Here is a 27,477-nt window from a genome sequence, read left to right as displayed (position 1 = left end):
CTACCAAGAAGGCTCAAAGACAATTGTCAACTCAGGCTTTTCTTCTTGAAGTGTTTCCAATGCATATTTTGTCTCATAATTGAAATACATGTTACACAACCTGTAAAAGTAAATAGAAAACCTTGGGTTGTACTCTTCAAAGAAAATCTCTATAGAGTTTTTGACTTCAAAAATCTCTTCTCACTTCCCCTAACTTCATAAACTTCTAAGCTGTGAAATTCTATGCTACATGCATGATATAATTTATATTATTTTTTAACCCTAAATTTTGCAAAATTTAAAGTGTATGTAAAAGTATAAAGAATAATATAGTAAATTTTGCATGTGCGCATTATCCAATGTCAACATTAACAACTTATGGCCAATCTTTTTCATTTATGCCCCACTCACCCCTCCAACCAATGGATTATTTTAAAGACACGTCATACATCTGTAAATATTTCACTGTTACACTGACTCAAGAGGGCTTTTTTAAACATGCTATAAAGCCATCATCATGCCCAAAAAAGTTAACCTTAATTCCTTAATTTGATCATATATCCAGTCAATGTTTAAATTTCCTTGATTTTCTTGCAACTTTTTTACATAATGTTCATTTAATCAAGGGCTATATAAAGTCCATACATTGTAATCAGGTGATATGCCTCCTACATCTTCTTTGGTGTACATTCTTGTTTCTTCTCTTAAATTAAAATGTATTAAATTTGCCTTGAAACTTAACTACCAAAAAAGTCAGGTTATTTGTTCTGTATGTGTCTAACAATCTTGATTTGGCTGATTGCTTGGGCTGACAGAGACTAATGAAATAGCCTTAACAGAAAGGTCGTGAGTACATTGGCAATATTGTTGATGACTGCAGACAGGCTACATTTTATGAAATTTCTCATTTTAATGTTCCTAGAGCACTCTTTCTCCACTTAGAAAACCTCAGAAATATGACCAAAAACACTTGCTCTATGCAAGACCTTTTCATTTGGAATGAATTGTAGACTTGTTTAGTTCTACAAAGTACAATCCCCTGCATGGAAATCTTACCCTACTTGGCCAGTTTTGTTAGGACTGCTGTTTCTTTGGGAAACATGGATGGGAAGTCTTCATACCCAACTGAACTTTGGTTATTATAGATACCTGGAAGGAGTTAAATATAATGCATGTAAGGAGCTCAAGAGGGGCACTGGTTAAAGCATTCCTCTGCTAACCAAAAGATCAGCAGTTTGAACCCACCAGCCACTGAATGGGAGAAAGATGAGGCAGTCTGCTTCTGTAAAGATTTACAGCCTTAGAAACCCCCTGTGGGGTGGTTCTACTCTGTTGCATAGTGTTGTTATGAGCCAGAATCAACTCAATGGCAGTGGGTTGGGTTTAGTTTAGTTTTATGATTCATGTTCCCTACCAAAAAAGTTCTAGGAGCTCTGGTAGCATGGTGGCTAAGACACTTGCCTGCTAACCAGACAGCTGGTGGTTCAAACCCACCAGCCACTCCTCCTGAAGGAAGGTTGGGCAATCCTACCTCCGTAGTGATACTGCCTCAGAAACCCAAGGAGGGGTCACTATGAGTCGGGTTTAACTCGACAGCACATAACAACAACAACAACTACCAAAAAAAATAAAAAAAAGTCTGCACTCCCTGTCCAGGGTATAACCTAACTCTGATGGAAAATGAAGCCAGAGTCCTTCCAGTCTTTGGTAACTTGTCACTTTTCCTTAGAACTCTGAACCCCACTGCACAAATATTTCCAAAGCACACTTACTGCAGGTTATTCAGAAGGCAGCTTTGCTGTTTGAGCACTTCGCAGAGAAGCATGACACCCAGATCACCTAGGTCATTGCTGCCCAGACTCAGCTCTCGCAGGCTTTGGTTACAGGTCAGAAGTGTGGATAGATCCCAGCAGCAATGTGAAGTGAGACTGCAATTTTCTAATCTGCAAGAAAAGTGATTTAAGGAAAACATCCCCTTAACTCTTCTTCTCCCAGGTCTTCCAGATTTTACCTTGTAACGTTTAGAACACAAATAGTACATAATTTGTGGGACAACTTTATATATCAATGATTATTTTTCTTGTTTTTATCTGGGACTATTTTTTTCAAGTCTATTGAATTGTGTATATCAAATTAGTAACCATAATTTGTGAATTGATTTTCCTCAAAATCTGCATATTCCCCAAAATTTTCCTAAAACACAAATCTCATACTGCCCCCACTCTTTTGTATTAGACAGGAGTATGATGTGAAAAACTTCACTCTCTATCTTTACACCATCTAGAAGTAGAATTTCTCCTAGTCCCATGATCCTGTAATAAGCCAAACATTTGAACGATATCATCACTACTCAAATATAGGTTATATCTTCCATTCTCCCCAAATTTCCCTCCACCCTCAGCTACCACATACACCCAGTAAGCCAAGGAACTTACTCCAACATCTGAAGTTTGCAGTTGGGATTCATGAGTCCCTCACAGAGTAGCTTGATCCCTTCATCTCCAAGAGCATTGTCCCTTAGGTAAAGGTGCCTGAGGTTCTGGTTAGTGCTGAGTGCCAAGGACAGAGCTGAACAACAAACTGACGTAAGGCCAGAATTCACCAATCTGTCAGGATGGTGAAAAAGAAGAATCCTCGATATCCAGTCTTCCCTAACAACACAGTTACTTCTACAACTATTTCTTCCAGAAAGACACTCCAGGTTAACCATAACCAGTAGTCAGATCTGAGTCATAGCGACCCCTCCTTGGGTTTCTGAGGCAGTATCACTATGGAAGTAGTGTGCCCAATGCTCCAAGTTGTGTCTCATTTTATTCTCATCTCATCTTGAGCAGTTAAGCAACACAGTTATAACTATCATATACCTCTTATGGATTAGGAATCTGAGGTTCATGAAATCATGTCTTTTTCTCAAAGTCAAAGATCAGGCATATCATGGAGAAAGGTGATAAAGGATGAAAGAGAAGACTGGGTTCTTATAAATAAAGACTAACTCTAGATGAATAAAAATGGAGTGGAGGGTATAGTAGGAACAAGGGCAGGAGGGCCAATCTGGGGCTGGGTTAGGGAGATCTTTGTGTGCTGAGCTAAGGTATGAAGTCTCTGACTTCAAAGAACTTTAGAAAGTTTTTGAACAAAGGCTCAAATTCCATCAAATTTGCAGTTTAGGGATATTCTGCTGGTGCTAAGTAAGATAAATGTGAAGTGGAAGGAACTGAAAGTAACAAGAATAAGGAATTTAGAATTGCTGTCTGGTTACTGCTAGGCAGCCTTCTGGAAAGTTCCATTATTGAATAAGGCGGGAAGGAGAGGGCAGAAGCAAGTCAAAGGACGGGGGTGGCTGAGTGTATTATAATGATTAAACCAATGCTGGAAATGCTTCGTTTGTGACACTTGTGTAATATTCAGGGGAAGGAGGAGCAATTACAATATGCAGCCAGAGAAAAGGGAAATAAAATAAAATAAAATTTGGTTATATCTAACAAAATATAACATGCTTAAAAGTTTTGAATCACTAATTTCACTCATAGATATCATATTCACACATGCATAAAATTGTATAAACAGGGATGCTCACTGCACCCAAAAGTTCATCATTTGACGAATGGCTATATAATTTGTGGTGCATACAATAACATAACTCTACGTATGTGTTGCTGTTGTTAGATGCCATCAAATTGGTGCCGACTCATTGTAACCTCATGGACAACAGACTGAAACAGTGCTCGGTCCTGCACCACTCTCACAATATTTGCTATACTTGAGTCCCTCATTACAGCCACTGTGTCAATCCATCTCATCGACAGTCTTCCCCTTTTTCACTGACCCTCTATTTTACCAAGCATGATATCCTTCTCCAGGGACTAGTCTCTTTGGACAGGACCACAGTATAAGAGACAAATTCTGGCCATTCTTGCTTCTAAGGGGCATTCCAGCCTTACTTCTTCCAAGACAGATTTGTTCCTTCTTCTGGCAATCCATGGCATTTTCAATACTCTTCACCAACGCCACAATATATAAGGTATCAATTATTTGGTCTTTCTTATTAGTTGTCCAGCTTTCACATGCATATGAAGCTATTGAAAATGTCATGGCCTGGGTCAGGTGCACCTGATTCTTCAAAGTGACATCTTTACTCTTTAATGCTTTAAAGAGGTCTTTTTTATGTGTGTGTGTGATTTGAATGAAAGCTTCCAGAGTGGATTCATTTTCCATACAGCAGTTCATCTCATGAAATTGACTGCAATTCCCCACAATGCAACAGCTCTCTTTCCACTTCCTCCCTGTAGTTACCTCTTCCCAGTGTTCTTCCCTTCTATGCACTCCTACTCCTTGAGTTGTCCCCCTGTGAAAACACTGTCCTTCTATTCCCCCATGATTGATCACTCCAGGTAATGTCTACTTGATGTAAATTTTCACTCCATATGCCTGTCTGTTGTTCAGCTGGAAGCCACAGCACTGAGTTCAATTCCAGACATGAAGGGTGGCTAGGGGCCATAGTCTTAGGTGTCTCACCAGGCTCTATCAGACCAGCAAACCTGGTCTTTTGTTTATGATTTTGAGTTTTGCTCCAAATTGTTCTCCCACTCTATCCAGGATCTCCTGCACAGATCCCCCTCCAAGTGATTGACAGTAGTAGCTGGGCACCATCTAGTTCTTCTGTTCTCATGGTCGTATAAGCTAAGGATTGTATGGTCTACCAGTCCCTTGGACTGATTGTTTCCATGAGTTTGGGGTTTTCTTCATTCTTCTTTGTTCTGGACTAGGAAAGACCCATCATTGTTTAAAGAGGTCTCTTGCAGCGGATTTGCCCAGTGCAATACTTCATCTGATTTCTTGACTGCTGCTTCCATTGGTGTTTATTGTGGAACCAAGTAATATGAAATCTTTGACAACTTCAATCTTCTCTACATTTATTGTGATGCTGCTTACTGGTCCACTTGTGAGGATTTTTGTTTTCTTTATGTTGAATTGTAATCCATACTGCTGTATTCCTTGATCTTCATCAGTAAATGTTCAAGTTCTCTTAAGTTTCAGCAAGGAAGGTTGTGTCATCTGCATATCACAGGTTGTTGATCAGTTTTCCTCCAATCCTGATGCTGCATTCGTCATATATACCAGCTTCTCAAATTATTTGCTCAACATACAGATTGAATAAGTATCTAAGTATGGTGAAAAGATACAACCCTGACACACACCTTTCCCAGTTTTAAAGCATGCAGTACCCCCTTGCTCTGTGTGAACAACTGCCTCTTGGTCTATATATAGGTTCCTCATGAGCACAATTAAGGGTTCTGGAATTTCCACTCTTTGCAATGTTATCCATAATCTGTTATGATCCACAGAGTCAAATGTCTTTGCATTGTCAATAAAACACAGGTAAATATCTTTCTGATATTCATTGCTTTCAGCCAAGATCAATATGACAAAGCAATGATATCCCTCCTTCCATATTCTTTTCTGAATCCAGCTTGGATTTCTGGCAGTGCCCTGTCAATATACTGCTGCAACATTTTTTAATTATCTTCAGCATAATTTTAGTTGTGTGTGGTATTAATGATATTGTTCAATAATTTCTGCATTCTGTTTGATTACCTTTCTTTTCAGTGTGCACAAATATGGATCTCTTCCAGCCAGTTGGCCAGGCAGCTGTCTTCCAAATTTCTTGCCATAAATGAGTGAGCACTTCCAGCACTGCATCATTTGTCAAAACATCTGAATGGATATTCAGTCAATTCCTGAAACCTTGTTTTTCACCAATGCCTTCAGCACAGCTTGGACTTCTTCCTTTAGTACTGTTGATTCTTGATAATAAACTACCTTCTGAAATGGATGAATGTTAACACATTTATTGGGTACAGTGACTCTGTGTAATCCTTCCATATCCTTTGGATGCTTCCTTAATCTTTCTATTATTTTGCCCATACAATCCTTCAGTCTTACAACTCAAGGCTTAATTTTTTCTTCAGTTCTTTCAACTTGAGAAATGCTGAGCATGTTTGTCACTTTCAGTTTTCTAAATCCAGGTCTTTGCACATTCTATTATAATAATTTGTTTTGTCTTCTGAGCTGCCCTTTGAAATCTTCTATTCAGCTCTCACATTTCTTTCATTAGCTTTAGCTACCCTCTGTTCAAGAGCAAGTATTGTAATCTCTTCTGACATCTGTTTTGGTCTTTTCTTCCTTTCCTGTCTTTCTAATGAACTTTTGTTTTCTTATGAATAGCAGTAAAACACTGTTTGATATAGATCTGGAAAATCTGTATATATCAGCATGAAAATGTATCCATGATAAATGTAAAGAGCAAATCATAGGAAAGAATTTATGCTATGATTCCATGTTTGGTTCCATGTTTGACAAACAGTATATGAAGATAGAAGGGAGGGTTGACAGACAGACAATGTATGAATGGATATGCATGTATAACAAAATGTCTGAAAGTTTGCTTATTAAACTGTTTAAAATGGTTCTCTCAAAAGTGTATCAAGAAGTGGTTTTTTTTTTCACTTTACACTTTATATATCTGTATTATTTGATATTTTAGTGATACTTTTTTAATAAAGACCCAGCAGGTCTAGGTTTGAGATTTGCTTATAGATCTATCTGTGTATAGGCTTTTGCTGAAGCTAAGGGACATATGAGAGATTCCAGGCAGTATGGAAACATTTGGAAATCAAGGAAGCCAGTGGTGAAATCCTCAGCCCACAGCAAGAGACGTCAGCACAGAATCTGGAGAAGGGGAAGATAGAAAATTATGAGGAAAAACTGGGTGGAAAGAGAGGAAAAGGCTTTCAAGGAGGAAGTGATAAACAGAACTACAGACAAAACAAAACACCACCATTGAGTCAATTCTGACTCACAGTGACCCCCACTGTGTTTCTAAAGAGGTAAGTCTTTATGGAAGTAGATTCCCCCTTCTTCCTTCCATGGAGAGGATGGTGGTTTGAACCACCATTCTTCTGGTCAGCAGTCAAATGTCTTAGGCAATGAGCCACCAGAGCTCTTTGAGTAACAGGCAACAGATATCAAATAAAGTAAGGACTAAGAAAGATCTTCAGAAGTTGAACAGGATCACTGAGTACCCTCAGGAAAGAGGGTCAACTAAGAAAATCTATGCCTTCTTCACTTCTGTTCCTTCTGCCTGGAGTGCTTTCCCCTTAGCTCCTTCATGGAACAGGCCCTCACTTAACTTAGTACCTACACAAGTGTCACCTGTACAGGAGGCATTTTCTGACCACTGGCCAGAGTAGCAGCTTGCTCTGTCACTTTGGTTTTTCTGGTAATAGATAGTTACATATTTGTTTGTTTGTCTATTGTCTATTGTCTGTCACTCTCTGTAAGAATATTGCTGAAAAGGGTGTCTTGGTCAGTTTTACTCACTGCACCTTTCAGCACCCACAACAGACCCCTCACAGATAATACAGGCTAGCAAGTAATAGGACAAATTCATATCTTGAATTTGTAGCAGAAGTGAACTTGCTGAGGGAACGTAATAATAGATTATGAAGAAATGGAGGCATTGAATATAAACTTGTTCTAGAAATTGTATGTGGTAAGAGATATAGTGATATCTTTTGATGACTCATGGGACAAGTTCAAGGAAATATCAGAGCTCTTTGAGCATATAAAGACTGGTAGTTACACAGTAATGGATTATTCCTCAGGAAACACTCTTCCTGGTGTATTTTATCTTTAATTCTGATCTGGTTGATATTAATAATTGAATCTGAACATATACAGTTTGTTTATTGTATTCAGAGATAAAATTGAAAGAATCAAGATTTGAAATATATTGACAATGTATTGAAGGGAAGATAAGATGAAATTTAACAGGGCTAAATGTGAGGTACCACACTTGGATAAAAGAGAACTAGATATAGAAGACCTGGCTAGAGTGCACTAGCAATAACTCATAAGGCAATGCACCAGAGATTAAGGGAGTGGCCAGTACCACACAAGGTTGTCTGCATCTGGATGTCCTTGGGGGAAAGGTTTTAAGCTTCATTAGCATTTTTTTTTCTCTTCTGTAAATTGGGAACAATACCTAGTTTGCAGGGTTTTTATGAAGCCAACTGATATAACTTATGTAAAGAATATGGAACACATGTGATACATATTCAATGTTTCATTAGTGTTTATTATTATTATTTACTAATGATAAATGGAAGCAAAATTTAAATTGTCAATTATTTTCTTAAAGTGGATCAACAATCAATGTCCATGGAAGCAGCAGTAAAGAGTTCAAGCAACATATTGAATTTGGAAAATGTGTTGCAAAAACCTTTTTTAAACTTTTAAAAAACAAAGATGTCACTTTGATAACCAAGGTGCATTTGATCCAGTAACATTGGTCAAGAGTAGAGTAGTGAATATATTATGGACTTCCAGAAGAACAAATAAATCAGTCTTAGAAGAAATACAACCAGAATGTTTCACAGATGCAAGGATGGTGAGATTTCAACTCACTTACTTTGGACACATGATCAGGAAGGGCCAATCACTAGAAAAGGATATCATGTCTATTGAAGCAGAGAGTCAGTAAAAGTGAGAGAAGTCCTCAATGTGCTGGATTGACACAATAGTCACAATAGTATGCTCAAAATTGTTAACAATCATGAAGATGACACAGGACCAGGCAACACTTCATTCTGTTATGCTGAGGGTCATCATGAGTCAGAGCTCACTCAATGGCAACAAAAAACAACAAGAAGTTCAATAAGAACTGATAAACTGACGTGACAGCTAAAAGCATATAGAAACTAGAGGCTTTTCTAGTAAAAATATGATATCCTATCAAAGAAAATAAAATTTCCACCAGGCATGTTTAGGAATACTAGATTCAGTTCTGGGCAGTTTTAAAGTAGAATGTTAACAAACTAGTTTTAATCTAGGATAGCATGAATAAATTGGAAAAGTTTCTAACCTACATGATATTGAGGACTTAAAACCATTTGCACAAGAGATAAGAAGAGCCAGAGTGTGAGTGTTGTCTCTATGGTATTAAGATCTGAGTCATCCAGTGAAGCACCAGGGAGCAGAACAAGGACTGATGCACAGGTAGAAGATGGGATGCTGCCTAAATGTAAAAATCTCTTCCAGTTAAAGCTCTCTCCTACTATAGAGACCACACATATTTGGTCTGTATAGTTTATAGTTCACACATAAGATGAGTGCCTATCCACAGGAATGTGTTAGAAGGAAGTTTTTCACTTATTCATTCATTTTTCATTCAATTAGGCTACAACCTCTAAGGTTTTTTCCAACTTAAGACTCTCTCAACCCATAATCCTAAATATCTTATTCTACTGCCAGCTGTATCTGTCAAGTTGACTCCAACTCATTGTGACCCCATGTGTAGAACTGTGCTCCATAGGATATTCAATGGCTGATTTTTCAGAAGTAGATCACTGGCCTTTTCTTCTGAGGAGTCTTTGCAGGGACTTGAACTTTTAACCTTTGGGTTAGCATCACCCTGGGACCCCAAATTATCTTATTCATATATTATATTAATAAAGAGCTTTGAACTCCTTCAAATAGTGTTCCCTCCTTTATCCACCCTCAACTTCATATGATTAGACGTAACCCTCATCCATAGTTTCCAAATAACGAAGAGAAGTTGCCCTTCCGCTAAGATGCTCAAGAAGACTTACCCCAATTTCTGCAGGTTACATTGTGGATGCTTTACTTTTTCACATAAAATTCCAACTCCTGTGTCTCCCAGGGAATTTTCCCCAACGTAGAGTCTGGTCAGGGACTGGTTGGTGCTCAAGACTGAGGCAAGATCCTGACAGCAATCTGATGTGAGACAGCAGCTGACCAGCCTTCCACAGATATGGTAGAGTGTCACAATCACATCTCTCTCCTCACTTTTCACTTTGCACCAAAGAGGCTTAAACCTGTTCTGTCTCTATCTAGTCCATACATGGGATAGGAGTGGATCCAAGTTCTATATTAACTTTTGATTCCTTTTTTATGCAGTAAGTAACATTTTTCCCAGTTCATCCTAAACTTACACAGATCCCCCCAGATCCCTACCATTTTTAAGCATCTTCTTTGCTTCTTAAAAATTCACATCTCCCAGAAGTGTTCAGTAAAGGGCTTTACATAATATTAAATGCCCACATTGCTTTAGCCCAATGTTTCCTACTGGGGTGCAGACTTTGGGCTGCATTTGTCATGAAGTTCCAAAACTAGTATAAAGTAATGCATTGTACTGGTTTTATTTTCTCAGCTAGGCAGTAAGAACGTTAAAGACAGGCGTAATTACTTTTGCACCTTGCCCAATCTTCCTTCTAATGACTGGCTGGTGGGTTTGAACCACCAGCCTTCTGTTTAGCAGTCAAATGCCTTAGGCACTATGCCACCAGAGCTCCTTAGTATAAGGCCTTTCCCATAATAAACACTAATTGACAGAATTACTGACAGACACTCAGAGATAAACACAGTAACTCTTCTATCAGCCAAAGCCATTCTTACACTAAAACTCTAGCTCCTTGTGCTTCATGAAAGCTATGGTCTTACCTTTCATAACAGTAATTAGTTCAGACTCACCAGAGCTTTTTCAGATTGCAGAATAAATGCCTCAGTCCCACACACAGATGTCTGACCCCAGCATCTCCTAGGGCATTGTTGCTCAGATCCAGTTCCACCAGCTTCTGGTTGTTGCTCAGGACTGAGGAGATGTCCAGGCAACAGTGATGAGAAAGACCACATCGCCCTAACCTTCACGCAAAAAACAGAAAAAGAAAGAATCACAACATGGTCTTCTATAAAACTGCCTGACACTGTAAGCTTGATTTCAGCACCAGGACTTTTGTTTTATTTTCTTTCTTTCCTTTTTTTTTTTCCTCTTTTTTTTTTTAATTGTGATTTGGGTGAAGATTTACAGAGCAAATTCACTTTCCATACAGCAGTTCACATATACTTTGTCTCATGTCATTGACCACAGTTTACCACAATGCAACAGCTCCTCTCCCACTTCCTCCCCATAGTTACCTCTTCCCAGTGTCCATCCCTCCATACACTCCTGCCCCCTGAGCTGTCTCCCTGTGCATAATCGGCCCTTCTTTCTCCCATGATTGTTCTCTCCAAGGAGTGTATCTACTTGAGGTAAATGTTTAACTCATATGCCTGTCTTTTGTTTGGCTGGAAACCACAGGTGTGGGTTCAATTCCAGACCTGAAGGGCAGCTAGGGGCCATAGTCTCAGTGGTTCCACCAGGCTCTATCAGACCAGCAAACCTGGTCCCCACCTTTTTTTTTTTTCTCCAAATGATTTTGAGTTTTGTTCCACATTGTTCTCCCTCTCCATCAAGGATCTCCTACATAGATTCCCTTCCAAGTGGATGACAGTGGTAGCCAGGCACCATCTAGTTTTTCTGGTCTCATAGTTTTACAGGCTGCAGATCAGGTGGTGTACCAGTCACTAGGACTAATTGTTTCCAATGAATTTTGGTTTTCTTCACTCTTCTTTGCTCTGGATGAGGAGAGACCCATCGTTGCATCTAGATGGCAACTTGCTAGCTTTTAAGATCCCAGTCGCTACTCACCAAAGTAGGAGGTGGATCAATGTTTTATATAGTATGTTATGCCAATTGAGCTTGATATCCCCTGCGACTATTGTCCCAATCCCGCAGGTTCAACTACTCAGTCTCTCTGGGTAGCTGGCTGTGACCAAGCAGTGACCACAACCTTGCCCCTTGACCAGGACCTTTGTTTTAGCACATTGCAAAGAGAAAATTATAACACACTGTTAAGTGATTTATAGTATTATCAAAGAACTACTGAATACGTCCTGGGAATTTAGCTCTCAGACTCATTAGCTCATAGCCTGATACCATAACTACTAAGCACCAGCCTGTGAGCTCCAATGAGTAAATAATATCTGTTGTTGTTGTTATGTGCCATAATATCTAGCCAATTGTAATGAACCTTGTTTTCTCAGCTATGTAGTAAGAACTTTAAAGACAGGCATAATTACTTTTGCACCTTGCCCAATCTTCCTTCTAAGGAGTGGTTGGTGGGTTTGAACCACTAGCCTTCTGGTTAGCAGTCAACTGTGTTAGGCACTATGCCACCAGAGCTCCTTAGTATAAGGCCTTTCCCATAACTAACACTAACTGACAGAACTACTGACAGACACTCAGAGATAAACTCAGAAATTCTTCTATGGTTAAATGTCACGTTCTTTTTTGTAAATGGAAAAGGTGGTAAACCTATGGGTTCCACCTCCTTTCCACATGCATTCTCAATTCCAATTACTAACAGTGAAGTGCCCTCAGCTGGGTGCTGTTCTGTCTAGGGTTGCTCCCCTCTACTTCTTTTCTTCACCAACTTTGTACTCCATAGTTCTGTTTGATGATTTAATCCCAGCTCTCCATCTGAAGGAGAAAGAAACTTTATTTCCTGATTTGTTTTACAACCACATGAACACCAACAACAACAACAACACACCACCACCAATGTGCCCCCTACCATTGGGCAAGGACAACTTTCCATCTCCTTTCCAAGACATTATTTCATATGTCCTGGAGAGCCTGTTTGGGTGGCATAGTGCCTAAGGCATTTGACTGCTAACCAGAAGGCTGGCAGTTCAAGCCCGCCAGCTGCTCCATGGAAGGAAGATGGAGCAATCTACTTCCTTAAAGATTTACCACCTCAGAAACCCAATGGAAATCCTATGAGTTGGAATCGATTTGGTGGCAGTGAGTCTGGTTTTGTTTTTGGTTTTAGAGCCTGTCACCTCACTCTCTCCCCCATCCTACTACCAACTACAAACATATGGACAAACAGATCTCTGCTTATCCACAAAACATCTTATTATCAGTCATGTTTAATGAAACAGCCAGAGCTTTAAAAACAAGGGAGGATTTGTAATTTATCAAATAAATAAAAAGAAGACACTTAAGCAAGGTAATGGCTTAATCAATTTTTTTAAACAATCCTCTAACTTCTCTGTAGAGAATGGATTTGTGTGGAGGGGTGGAGAGAAGTGGACTCAGGGAGATCATACAGTCACTGTTATTTCAGTAGTATTTTTAAGTTCTAATATGTGCTACAACACTTGCCATAATGGTGCAGAGACAATGGCAAAATAAACACAAATTCTGCCCTCAGTTAGCTGGTAATATAGAAAGTCATTGCAATTGTCCAAGGACATCATAGTTGTAGTTTGACCTGGGCTGGTGGAGTAGAATTGAGGAAAGTAAACAATTTTTTAGTAGGTAAAATTGATAAGACTTGGTGATGAGATGGTATGAGGAAATACAGAAAGAGGCATAAAACCATCAAGAGCGATGGACTTTAATACTGACTATGTAGCTCATCAAAATGTAAATGCCTGCATGCACTACAGACAATGTGATTGAAGAGGGATGGAAGTATGGCCCAAGCATCTGCAAGTTCAACTCATATCAACTCAGTCTGGACCAAGAGGGAGCATCATATTAATAAATCTATAGGAAATTTCCTGCGATAACTAAACTCATACACAGTATTTTGATTGTTTCCAGCCCAGTAATTATTGTTATATGTGATGAAGCTTTCTGATTCTCATCACATGACCAATGAAGAATTAAAGGTTGTACTACATATAGGCACTATGCCCCCAGAGCTCCTTAGTATTAGAATGCCTTGTTGTACTACAAGAAAATATTTCCTTTTGGTTCTCCTTCATTCTTCTCCATCTAAAACTTTCCAAAAAACTAGCCTCCAAACCATTTTGCCTTCCCACTTACCATGTCCCTAAGACTTTTCTCTAGGCCCTCTTCACTCACTCATGGCCACATGCATGTGTGCACAAGTGCATGACAGCATGCACACACACACACACACACACACACACAGACTTACCACAATCTCCGAATGTTACAGTGAGGATGCTGGAGTGTTTCACACAACACTCTCATTCCTGGGTCTCCCAGAGTATTGTCACTGAGGTCCAATTCAGTAAGGCTTGGGTTAGTGCCCAGGACTGAGAAAAGGCCCCTGCAAAAGCTGGAAGTGGGGTAGCAGTTCACCAAACTAGAAATGGGAAGGTAGAAGAGGAGAAAAACATCAGTCTCTCACAATACCAAATTGAAGGTAGGGGCCAGGATCAGTTGGCACCAATTCAGAGAAAACTGCCCAGGGATTAAGAAATGAGTCATAGAACTAACCAGCATTCATCTAGAAGTGGAAAGGACCTTAGGGAACCTTGGTAAAACAAATACCCCATAATTTGTGGCACAAAAAAGCGCGCCTGTGACTTTGCTTGACTGTGAGTGTCTTCTGCTCCCTTGGGTTTTCTTCTCTGTTGCTCACCAGTGGCATCCTTTCCATGGGTGTGGAGACTCTATGCTATGGTCCCAAAGAGTTTTTTTACATAGAAGTGCTCTCAAAATTCTCAAGATGCAGGCCTCACCCAAAGGGGGGGGGGGACTCTTAAACTCCTAAGTGATTCCACTGGGGAGCCATGTTTGAATTGCTGATGTGACCGTGGTTGAAATGCAGATTCTGACTCAGAAAGTACAGGGTCAGGTCTGAGATTCTGCACTTCTAACAATGGACCCATCTAATGGACCCATCTGGTCCTTGCAACTTTCTAGAATGTATAAAGGCAAGTGTCTACCTCAGAAAAATGTAGCTGCCATCTAGAGAAAAGAGCATAGGGTTTCTGTATCAGGAGCTATGAGTATGAATTCCTGAGAGCCTTTTTCATAGCTAAGTGAACTTGGTCAGGTTTTCTGTTGTCTCTGCCTCACTTTAAGCTCCTTCATGAGCCTATCTGCTTCCTTTCTCTCCTTCCATCTTTCCTCTCTATTCTCTGCTCTTTCTTATCTTTATCTCTCTCCCTTCACCCTTCCCTCTTCCTCTTTCTCTCTCTCCTGCCTTCTATCTAGTCATTCTGAACTCTTTGTCATTGTCAAAAGGTACCCTTCTTTCCCACTTCCTGCTCTCTGGGCTTCCCATTCCCCGCACTTACTCCTTATCCCTCAGAATTGGACTGAGGTGTGACTACGTCAGATACTTTCCCAGCTGGCCCTGTGTGCCTCCAGTACTCTCTGTGATTGCCTTTATCATTGCACATGACCCTCTACCCTCTTCACTTTTTTCCCAATTATCTCCACAACCAGCCTGGAATTCTGATGAGCAGGACTTGGGTCTCAGCCATTGCCAAAGTCCCAATGGGAGGTCCCTGACAAATGAATGATGAATAAAAAGGCCATCCTGGTAGTGGTGTCAAGGCTGAGAGCCGAAAACTCAATGTTATCTATCAGTTGAAGGATGTATCATCCCTTTTTTCTTAATATTTATTCTATGTCAAATTTTTCCATGTCTTATATAGAGGTTAAACCCATACATTTACACAGGGTCCACCTCTCCCCAGCCACTGTGGGCAGTCCCCCAAAATAACATCTTGAAATCCTTACCACTGTATCTATAAATAAGAGCTCTGGTGGCACAGTGCCTAAGGCATTTGACTGCTAACCAGAAGGCTGGTGATTCAAACCCAGCAGCCACTCCTCAGAAGGAAGATTGGCAATCTACTTCTGTAATGATATTGCCTCGGAAACCCAAGGAAGGATTGCTATGAGTCAGATCTGACTCTAAGGCAGTGAGTTTGGTTTGGTTTTTGGTACCTATAAATGTAACCCTATTTGGAAATAGAGTTTTTCTTTTCTGTAAATTTAGGAAGTCATACTGGAGTAGGGTGAGTCTTAATCTCATCTGAGTGGTGTCTTATAGAAAGAGAGAATAGTTATTGAGAGTCTTATGTAGGGGTAAGACAGACACCATGTAAGGATACGTATACAATCCAAGGAAAGCCAAGAGACCCTCTGGACTAGGAAAACTGAAAGAGACAAGGAAGGATCTTCCCCTCAGTGGATAGAGAGAGTATGGCCCTGCCAACACCCTGAATTTGGACTTCTGGCCTCCAGAACTGTGGGACAATAAATCTCTGTTCTTTGAAGCCACTAATTTTGTGGAATTTTCTAATGGCAGCCCTAGGAAATTATGAAATCCCCACCCAGGAGTCACTGAATGGCAAACCTGAAAGGAACTTCAGAAATCAGGTAACTCCATTATTTCATTTTATAGACATGGTGGCTGGCTTCCAAAACCTTAGCAAGTCTGTATACAACAGACCTTGAAGGGGGTGCTTTTGGCAACTGCCTGGAAAAAGCAAAATGGGGGCTAGAGGGTGTGGTCTCACCTTTCCAGTTCTGTTCTTGTTGCTAACTACCATCTAGTCAGCCCCTGTCTCATGGTAATCCTATACACAAGGATATTGGACAACTGTGATCCATAGGGTTTTGATTGGCTGAATTTTATAAGTAGATCTCCAAGCCTTTCTTCCTAGTCTCAGTCTAGAAACTCTATTAAAACACTTGATTTCACCTCATTACCTTTGCATCAATGAAGCCACCTTCCCACTCAGAAAATTTCCATACCTTTGCTTAGACTAGTTGCCATGCCCACAATTCCCTTCACATTCTTCTCTACAAATCTGCACCCTACCAATCCTTCAAAGCAGGCTTAAACTTCCCACCTCTGAGAAACCCCCTCAGCCTCCAGTTTAAAGGGTGCTCTGTTTTCCTGTGTTCCTGGGACACGCTGTTCTGCCCCTTAAGCAGTTAATGTCATGGCTATTTTACTATTATGCATTAGAACCCAAGTAGATTAAAAGAAATGTACATTTAGAAACTTTTTTATACACTTCTATACCCCCACATAATACCTAGAACAATTCCTTGTACTGAATTGTTATTCACAAAACATTTGTTCATTGTTTCCACTGATTCTTTGTCCTTCCATTTATCTACCTACCATACCTCCACCAGTGTATCTCAGCCATTGAAAGGGCATAGTAGAAATAGGTGTGTAGTGGTGGCATTATTAGGTAGTAGTGGTGGTTGCCTGGAGTCTCTAGATGGTGCAAAGGGCTAGTACGCTCAGCTGCTAACTGAAACGTTGGAAGTTTGAGTCCACACAGACACATCTTGAAAGAAAGGCCTGGTGACATCCTTGTGTAAAATCAGCATTGAAAATCCTATGGAACACAGTTTTACTCTAGCATACATGGGGTTGCCATGAGTCAAAGTCTACTTGACAGAAACTGCTATTGGTTTTAGTGACAATTGCCTTTGAAAGACAGTTAAGAATAGGGAAGAATGAGCAAGTGCCGAGGAAAAGGTGGTTATAAAGAGGAAGTATAATCTACCCCTGCCTGAATTTCCTTACTGGTAACAATGGTCAGCATGGGAACATGGTGAGACACAATTGACAACACGAAGGTGTCGACCTTCCTCCTCCTCCTCTGCTTCCTCCTTGGTCAAGTTATGAAAAAAGCCCAGGGAAAGTGATTCTACACGACGACAGTTCTCAATGCAAAAAGAAGTAACTACGTGGTCCATCCTAGTGGAGAGGTTGATCTCAATTTTGGGAAAATGGTCCATGGCTCTTTGCACAAAGTCCTCCTCCTGCATCTCATACAAGCAATAGAACAATTCCAGCTGACTGGGCTGGATCTGTAGCTTCTTGGCCTTGGCTTTAGCTTCAATCCATTTGAGTAACTCCTGCCTGATTTGCTGTGAGATTTTGCAACTTAGTTTTTTTTCCAAGTAAGAGGTTCTCTCCTGGTTTACAAGGCCAAAAAGGAAACGAACAACAAAAATTAGATACCCTTTTTCAAATTTCCCATAATTTTCAAGAAGGGCTGTCACATCTCGGATGGGAAGTTTCAAACAACTCCGTGGCTTCTTCCTCTTTTCCCTCTCTTCTTCCTCTTCCAGCAGGTAGTACATGGCAGCAAAGAACTCCTGGAAAGTCATGTGAATGAAACTATAGAACTTCTCACAGTCCACTTCCTTCTGAAAGAGGTTCATCCTTAGGAAAGCTGACACATCGGCCTTCTGAAGGCCATGATTCCTGAGGTCATACTCCTCAAAGAGGATTTTTTGGTTCCAGATTCCATCGGCAGCTAAAGAGCAGAGTCCTCGGAGGTTGGCAGAGAGGTGGCGTTCCTGGGTTCCTCCTCTGGGCTGCAATAAACTTGAGAGGAAAAAGATGTACACGGCAGTGGTTGTCTTGGAGGTCTGAGCAAGGGATTTGCCACTCTCCATCTGCTGCTTTAGCCCAGTGCACACAATCCAGCATACCAGGGGGATAAAACACATAGTGAAAAGGATCTCGTTCTCCTGAATTAACCTAAAGGCTTCCCTAGCTTGGTGCTCATCTGAAAAATACTTAAAGAAATATTCCTTCCTCTTGGCCTCTGAGAAACCCAGGATTTCCACGTGGCGGGGATGGTCCAGTAAGTGTTGGAGTTTCTCTAGGGCTACTGGCCGCGTGGTGATGAGCAAGGAGGCCTCAGGAAGCAGCTTCTTTCTGATGAGGCTACTCAGGAGAATGTCTCCTCGTTCTGCTTTCTGCCAGTCTGTACAGAGTGATCCTGTGTGCTCATCGAAGGCACCCTGTAGTTCATCAAAGCCGTCCATGAGGAACAGGATCTTGGATGGCTTGCTCACTATCTTGGATATGGGAGGGTTTGGATCAGGGCAGCAGCTAACAATCAGGTCTGCCAGACTCCTCCGTGTCATAAGGCTCACTTCCCGACAGTGGATGAAGAATAAATAGTCAAACCTGTCTTTGTAAAGTTTCCCTAATGCCCAGTCCAACATAATCTTCCTGGCCAGTATTGTTTTCCCAATGCCTGCCGCTCCCTGGAACACCACCGTGTGTATGGGCTCTGCGTTTTCGTCATTAGAATCAAACAGAAGTTCCATCTTGATGGAACTCAAAGGGCTGTCCCCTATCTTTGCTGCAGTTTGGCCAATGGCCAGAAGCTCATGCTCCCTCTCCTTCTGGCTGGGGTGCTCCTTGACGAGACGTAGTGGGGTATACCGTTTGTTGAGGTTCACGCTCTCACCAAGACGTGCATTTCTGTCTTCAATATACTGGAATCTGCTTCTTATATGTTTTCTGTATGTCTGACAATAATCTAAGGCAAAGACAGAAAGTTAGACTTTGGGGAAAGCTCCTTACACATCCACTTGAGATGAAATAGACACAGGGGCCTGTGATCAATAGCAAGTGGCAACTGCAACTGAGAAATATGAGGAACATCTCTCTGCTGCTTATGTATAGAATGTTCCAGAACCTCTGGTATCAAATTCTTCACATAAACAATTAAGCAGAAAAGAAGCAAACCAATCAGAAAATACTTTTTTGAATCTCATTTCCTTATATAGTCTGCAGCCCAGGTCTGCTAAAACCAGAATCACTAAGCACCCACATTTCCTCAGTTCTGGGACTGCAGAAATCATGCAGACATGAATCCAGTTTCTTTGAGTGATAACAGATTTCCTGAAACAGGAGTAGTTTTCATCACAATGAACATGAAGGGTTCATTGAGCAGGAGCATGTAATCAGCTTCCCAATGCCTTCCGTAATGCGTCTCAAAACCCAGTTAGAAATACCATCCTTATCACTTACCTTTTTTTTTACAAAAAGAGATTCTGGAAAGATATCCCAGTAAACCCGTCCACTCCTCTCCAATGCTCTCTTCCTGCCAAATCACAGTTGGTGGAGAAGCATGTGCATTATCTGAATATAAAAGGGGAAAAAAAGTGTCAAAAACTGGCACTCCTAACTCATCTATTGCTGTCCAGACAATTCTGACTCATACCAATCCTATAAGATAGAGTGGAACTGCCCGATAATGTTTCCAAGGCTGTAATTTACTGAAGCAGATTGCCACAGCTTTTTCCCACAGAGTGGCTGCTGGTTTTGACCTGCCAATCCTTTGGTTTACAGCTACATGCTGTAAATTCTACACCACCAGGGCTCTTTTGCACTCTTAACTAATGGGATGTAAGTGAGACACAGCCTAGAACTTGCATAGGTTAAAGGCACTTACCCTGGACAGCTCCCAAACGGAAAACTTGGCTTTAGAGTTGCAGATGCCAGGTGTGTAGTAGAATGTCCAGCAGGGTGGGATTAGTCAATAAGCAAGGTAAACACGGGCTTGCTTATACTTACTTCCTAATCTGTAGTGAGCAATTCCAGATTTGTTACCACATCAAAGATTCTGCTTCTAGGTATGGCTGGCATCTGTCTCTCTTCCAACTCCACAGCACCTTCCTACAGAATCAAAGCCTCTTTTCAAATTTACAGTCCCTGACAGAGACACAATACCAAATAAGCAAGGTAAACACGGGGTTACTTGTACTTAATTACTAATCTGTAGGAAAAAAAATTGATTTGGTGAAACCCATGTGAAATTGTTCAGTACAGTTAGTAAGTAAGCACATACAAGCCTGTGCTTACCTTGCTTATTGGGTAATTTACCCCTGACAACCACTCAACCACTTAGAGGCATTCCTAATTTCAGAACAGTAACGGTTGCCCCCCTGCTGAACATTATAACCTTCATCATACCTAGTACCAGAATCTCTTCCCCAGCCCTGAAAATTGATCAACATGTTAGGCAGGCAATGTTTCTCTTTATCCATGCTCATCTTTGGCACTCTCCCAGCCCAGTATCCTGATTTTTAGGCCATCCTCAAGCACTCCAATATCACTAAGATACTGCATTTCATCTTACTCACATCTTGTACCTTTGGGTGAAGGTTTCTGAGAATCCTAGAATTCAAGAGTGAGAATTACCTGCTTTATATCTAGTTTAGTGGTGCAGAATTCTGACTGGCTTTAGATTAACCTGGGGAGTTTTTAAAATACAGATTCCAGGACTACATTCTCAGCAATTATTTTTCAATTAGTCCCAGATGGAGCCCAGACACCATTTTTGTCTTTTTAATGGCTCCCAGGAAATTCTAAAGGGCATCCAGGATTAAGAATCACTGATCTAAATAGTCACTAAATACTGCATCCAAATGAGGATCTCTTTGGGGAGAAATTTAGCCATGACAGAACAAGGCCTAGACACAAGTGTATGGACAAGTCATCATAGATCAGGGACTTAAGAGCTACGTAAATGATTCCCGGTAGGTGCTACTTATTCTAAATTCAAATACTATTAGAAACAAAGCACAATCCAAACATTATCTCAAACCTAGACCAAATCTTAACTTTTGCCTAAAGCCTAACCCAAGCCTAGAAAAATATTTCCAACTTTTGGTTGTAATTCTTCCACTTCTAAGCCCAGAGATGGAAGCTCTGGGATTTATATTAACTGTACCCAAAGAATTTGGTCTTTACTCTTGGTTCCTGAGAGTTACTTCTAAACTGTTGGCATTTCTAGAGTAATTGAAGTGCCTTTGTTGTCTATAGGAGCTCTGGTGGTGCAGTACCTAAGGCATTTGACTGTTAAATCAGAAGGTTGGAGGTTCAAACCCATCAGTTGCTTCATAGAAGGAAGATAGGGCAATCTACTTCTGTAAAGACTTACCACCTTGGAAACCCAGTGGGGGTCACTGAGTCAGAATAAATTTGATGGCAGTGAGTTTGGTTTGGTTTGGGTTGTATTATCTTTAGGCCTCCAGAGCACACCTGAGTATTTGTGCCAATGAGATTAATCAGGTAGGGGCTGACCAGGCGAGAAAGACCACCTCATGATATCAAACTCCTCAGGGGAAGGGGGATGATCCAATCAATTGTGCCTACATAATGAAACCCCAGTAAAGGCTCTGGACACAGAAGCACCATGGGCTTCCTTGTTGGTGAAAGATAGCAATGCATGTGGGAGAGTAATGACTCCCTTTTTGGAGTTCCACTTTGGGAACCCTTCCAGACTCTTCATTTGTATCCTTTATGCTATAATAAAACTGTACTCGTAAGTATAGCACTTTCTTTGCATTCTACAGAAGCATTCCAGTGAATTGTGAGACCTGAGGGAGTAGTGAGAACCATCAGGTCAGAAGTGACAGGGCATGGGAAACTCTGAGCTTGCAGCTAGCATCTGAGGGGAATCTTCAAATTTGTGGCCAGAAAATCTGAAGCAAGGGGAGCTTTGTGGACTCCCAAGCTTGGCAGACTTGGTAATCTGGAGAACAATATCCTTTAATTTGTGAGATATAGTGCAACTTCAAGTGGTTAGAGTCAGAGGAAGAGGTTCTCCATGTGTAGTTGGTGTGAGAACAGAAGTGGCAGAGAGGTAAAAAGTGGGGATTAGATATTATCCATGGAGAGGCCAATATACCATAGTGGTTAAGAGCCAGAGTTCAGCAAGAAGCACATAAGGCTTTGAATTCTGGGCTTGGCTCTGATCAGAATGGCAACTAGAACCTCTTCAAGGCTAACTTTGATCATTTGGAAGTATGACTAAAACAGCACCTAGTCCACAGGGTTCGTGTGAGGCATGAACAACAAAACTCATGAACATGGCTTAGCATAGTTGCATAACTTATTGTAATTATACTTTGGTTATATCAGTATATAAGCACTCATACAACCATAATTATGGTACTTAGTTTATTTATAATATCCCACTAACTGCACTCCACGCTCATTCCACCAGGAATTTTTATCTCTTGCATTACATTATTACTACATTATTATTCTCCTTCATTACACCTCCACCACTGAACCAAGTCTCCCTTCTTCTCCTCATTTACCAATTCTTTTCATTCCACCCTTCCAACATCATCTACTCAACAAATAAAACCTTGTGGTTTTCCAGTTTCCTCTGGGACCTTCCATTTGTCTTTCTCTTGCTAGAACATGAAGTCAAAAGGGAAAACCTCATCCCCATAATATGCACAAGATTAAGAGAATTCTCTTATCATTCCAACACAAAAAATAGTGGCCACAGGAAAGACTTTGTGCCACAAACTATATCATTCTGGAAGGTAAAAAAATGGTCCCTGAACCATCAGAAGCAGACTCAAGTTTGCTGACTTAATCTAGGTAGGCTCTGGATGGAAGCAGTGATGTCACCATCTGGATATAGAATTCCAGGCAAAGGAATCTCTCTGATAAAGTGGGACTAACGAGGATATGTTCCTAGGCATAGATAAGATCTGAGCTGGGTTTTTAACAGACTTAGGATAAAAACAAATTGTATTCCTCCATCTGGTCTTAGCAGTACTATGAAAGGAAAAAAGAAGATATATACAGCCAAGATAATAAGAGAAATGATTCAAAGAACATGCTGTCTTCCTTCTACTCACCCCACTCTGGCTCATCCATCTTAGCTTTCTCATAAAGATCTCTCCTATTGATTGCAGCAAAAATCCATATGGCCATGGCCCATGACTTCTTTTCCCCATTGAAATCAATCATCAGGGTCACTAGATCCAGGTGGTCTGCCTTTTCTGTCAGGCCCCGGGGCAGTGAGATGCAGCCCTTTTGAGGAGGATAATCTTCCAGGTGCATTTTGAATTTTTTAAAGTCTATGTCCTCTAGGTCCTCCAAGTAACAGGCCAGCTTGCAGCGCACACTTGCCATCCTCATCTGTGGCTGTGATCAGTGTCCTTGCATGTAAGTTGATGCTGGAAAATAGAGAAGTGAAACAGTATATGGATAAGGGGAGTAAGTCTTTTTTAAAAGTATACACCATGTCCCAAAGAGAATCAAATCATCAAAACATCTAGAAAAATCAGCAGGAAAAAAAAAATCACTTGACTTTAATAGTAAATAAATAAATTTAATAATAATAAATTTTAAAATCCCTTGATTTTAGTTTTTAAAATACTTGTACTGTTAACTGCAGCTGAGTCAGCCTGCAACTCACGGCAACCTCATACACAACAAAACAAAATGCTTCCTGGTCCTGTGCTATCACTATGATCAGTTGGGGATTGAATCATTGTAACCCATAGGGTTTTCACTGGCTAATTTTTGAAAGTAGATTGTCAGGCCTTTCTTCCTAGTCTGTATTAGTCTGGAAGCTCTGCTGAAACCTGTTAAAAATCATAGAAACACTCAAGCTTCCACTTACATTAGGTGATGGCTACACCTGAGGTGGGAGCTCTGGTGGCATAGTCCCTAAGGCATTTGACTGCTAACCAGAAGGCTGGCAATTCAAACCCACCAGCCACTCCTTAGAGAGAAAGTTGGGCAATCTACTTCCATAGTGATACCACCTCGGAAACCCAAGGAGGGGTCTCTATGAGTCAGATCTGACTCAATGGCAAACACAACAACAACAACAAAGCACCTGAGGTACACTGGTGAGAAATCAAACCCAGACCTTCCCCATGGTAAACAAAGAATTCTACCACAGAACCACCACTATCCCCACCAGATACTGACCAGAAAGTTATTCTGTTGGCTTGATTCAAGAGTATGTCATCAGCCATGGAAGAAAAGTTTCCTTATGGAAAAAAAAAAAAAATTAAACTCACAAACTTGATAGTATTCACAATGTAATATACACCCAATCTCCCAACTAGTTCATAATAACACCTCAACACATCACCAAGAGAACACTGGTTTCATGGTTTACTGAGCTATGACCTTGGACAAACTCTTCACTACTCCTGAGCTTCACTTTCCTCATCTGTAAAATAGGAAAGTGGATGAGATCACTTTTAAATTTCTTTCAACTGAAAGGTTGTATTTCTTGTCTACATTTTGACCTGAAGAAAGATCGACAAGAGACAAAAGAAAGGGAAGTATGAGATGAATCACTATGGTGATAACAGGGAAGAATATGATAATAAGGAGAAAAGAGAGAAAACACAGAGGGAAAGCTTATGGACTGTGGGGGAGGATGACAATGGGGTGAGAAAAACTGAAATGAAATGGAATTTAGGATATCTAAGATGGAATGATAAACAGATCTCTTTAATGCCTCCTTGAAAGATTCACAATTATAATAATTATTGTACCAAAAAAACAAAACCACTGCCGTTGAGTAGATTCCAACTCATAGCAATTTTATAGGACTGAGTAGAAATGCCCCATAGGGTTTTCAAGGCTGTAAACCTTTACAGAAGCAAACTACCTTATCTTTCTCCTGTGGAACAACTGGTAGTTTACAACTGCCAACCTTTTGGTTACCAGTCAAATGATTTAATCACTATGTCACCAGAGCTCCCTAATTATTATACAGTAACTTATATTTATTTCATTAGGAGCTCTGGTAGCATAGTGCCTAAGGCACTTGACTGCTAACCAGAAGCCTGGCAGTTCAAATCCACCAGCCACTCCTCGGAAGGAAGATGGGGCAATCTACTTCCATTGTGATACCACCTCAGAAACCCAAGGAGGGGTCGCTGTGAGTTGGGTCCCACTTGGCGGCACACAACAACAACAACAGGACTTATAATATGCTAGTTTCTGCAGTGATGCATTTTCTCACTTAAACTGAACAAAATCTTGTGAGGGGGTGTTTTCCTAGCCCTTTAAAAAAAAAAAAAATTCACTGCCATGGAGTCTCATCTGACTCATAATGACCCCTCCTTGGGTTTCCGAGGCAGTATCACTACGGAAGTAGATTGCCCAACCTTCTTCCTTCAGAGGAGTGGCTGGTGGGTTTGAACCACCAGTCTTCTGGTTGGTAGTCAAATGGCTTAGGCACTACACCACCCCCTATTTTAGGGAGGTAGAAAATGAAACTTAGAGATGTTGAGTGACCGACTTGCCCAGAATTTGAAAGCTGGAAAGGTACAGAGACAGGATTTAAACAAGGGCCATACGATTTCAGAGCTCATGCTGCTAAAACTAAACTTTTATAGGCTGAAAGGATAAGAAAATTTTTATTTTCCACTAATTAACTAGGTGACTCACTCAGACAACAAGCCCTGGTGGTCCAGGGGGTTAAGTACTTGGCTGATAACCAAAAAGGTTGGCAGTTGGAACCCACCTACTCCATAGAAGAAAGATGTGGCAGTCTGCTTCAATAAAGATTTAGAGCCTTGGAAACCTACGTGGCAATTCTATCCTATCCTATAGGGTTGCTATGAGCGGTTATCTACTAGACGGCAGTGGGTTTGGTTTGGTTTCTCAATCAATCAGAAACAAAAATGGTAAAGCCAATAAAATAATGGTTAAAGAGCAATCATTTCCCCAGCACATAGAACACACAACATTTCATTATGGTGTTCACAGACATAATTTTCCTAACTAGACTTCAATTTCCACTAAAGCTGGAAATATGCCCTCCTGTCTTTAGATCTCCCACATCTCCTGGATTTTGAAGAAATAATGGATGAATGAGTTGGCTTTGTTTGGAATGGCTCCCTTGAGCCCTTCATTTTACTGTATTTTGCAAAGCACTATTTTTGTTGTTAGCTGCTGCCAAGTCAGTCTCCGACTCATGGCAACCCCATCCACAATGAAACAAAACACTGCCTGTGATATCTGCATGATTAGTTGAGGACCGTGCCATTGTGACTCATAGAGTTTTCACTGGCTGATTTTCAGAAGTAGATCAGCAAGCCTTCCTTCTTTGAAAAAGTATTAATGAACACCAGTTGCCATTGAGTTGATCCCACCTCATGACAACCCTATGTATGTCAGTACAGAACTGTGCTCCATAGGGTTTTCAGAAGCTGATTTTTCGGAAGTAGATTGTCAGGCCTTTCTTCCAAAATGCCTCTAGGTGGACTCCATTTTCCGTTAGTAGCTGAATGGTGTGTCAACTATTTGTACCACCCAGGGACTCCCTAAAAAAGCAATATACTAGCCTGAAGCCCAATGGTAAAGGGAGTTGTTCTGTGAAATTGGGCAACTCTCTGAATTTGAATTTATAATGACCTCAATTTAATGTTCAAAAAGACACTTCAAACTCTCTCATCTCCTCCACTACCTCCTTTCTATGTCTATTCTTGCCCCTCTGCTCCTGTCTGAATACTCCCCCCAAGCCCATTTCCCTATGCATCTAAGAGACACTTTTTCTCCAAACAGGCCCTTCTGCTCCCTAACCCCTACCAGTTCCTGTTGCATCAATCTTTCTTGATGCTTCACTGTCCAAATCAGGCCTCCATCTCTCCTCTGCATTCAAGAAGTGCAGCCCAAGCACTCTCTATTCTGATCTTTATTTCTACTTCCTCTTTGTTGTTAGGAGATAATTTTCCTCACATTCGTGCCATCCATCAGACCACCTGAGAGAATGCTTGGCAAATCCAATGAAGCCTTGGGTGTAAGCTATGTCTTCTGTCTCTGCCTTCTGTTCTTCCTCCTTCCACCCCACACATACACACACACTTGCACACACACATAGGTCCCAGAATAATGATAAGCATAAAAATACATGCCAGAAATATTGTTGAAGGACAGACTTTGCAGGTGTAAGCTTAAATTCCTAGTTCATTGACCAAGACAAGTTCTGCCCATAGACTCATCCTCCCTTTCCTCCCCAACCCATTCAGCCACCCGACTCCATGGACCCCAACTCACCCAGACACCAGCCTTAGGAATAATAGAGAGGAAATGCAATGCATTTAAAGAAGTCACAGCCCCAGCAGGAGCAGGAAGGATGTGGTCTCAGTGTGGAGTGAACAAGCTTGCATCACAGTCAAAGGCAGAGAAGATTACTTACATCACTGGATTTTCCAAAACCAAATAAATAAGGCTCTCAAAACTGAGCCTGAATTTGTTATTTGAATTTGTT

The 27,477-nt window shown here is 40.8% G+C and overlaps 1 protein-coding gene across 1 annotated transcript; it reads right to left on the bottom strand.

The window, feature by feature from the left end:
* On the bottom strand, positions 1–23,372 carry NLRP3 (NLR family pyrin domain containing 3). Its single transcript, XM_042782806.1, has 9 exons — positions 23,090–23,372; positions 19,455–19,565; positions 17,202–18,960; positions 13,830–14,000; positions 10,531–10,701; positions 9,630–9,800; positions 2,415–2,585; positions 1,752–1,922; positions 1–100 (listed from the first exon to the last, which is right to left on the bottom strand). Exons 1-9 carry the CDS (start codon positions 23,370–23,372, stop codon positions 1–3), a joined length of 3,108 nt encoding a protein of 1,035 aa, XP_042638740.1.
* Positions 23,373–27,477: the final 4,105 nt, after the last annotated feature.

Source organism: Orycteropus afer, unplaced genomic scaffold (assembly GCF_000298275.1).
Source record: "Orycteropus afer afer isolate SDZICR_OR568_19922 unplaced genomic scaffold, OryAfe1.0 scaffold00474, whole genome shotgun sequence".
NCBI classification, from domain to species: Eukaryota; Metazoa; Chordata; class Mammalia; order Tubulidentata; family Orycteropodidae; genus Orycteropus; species Orycteropus afer.
Note: the sequence above shows the minus strand (reverse complement) of the source record. Positions and strands in the feature narration are given on the sequence as shown.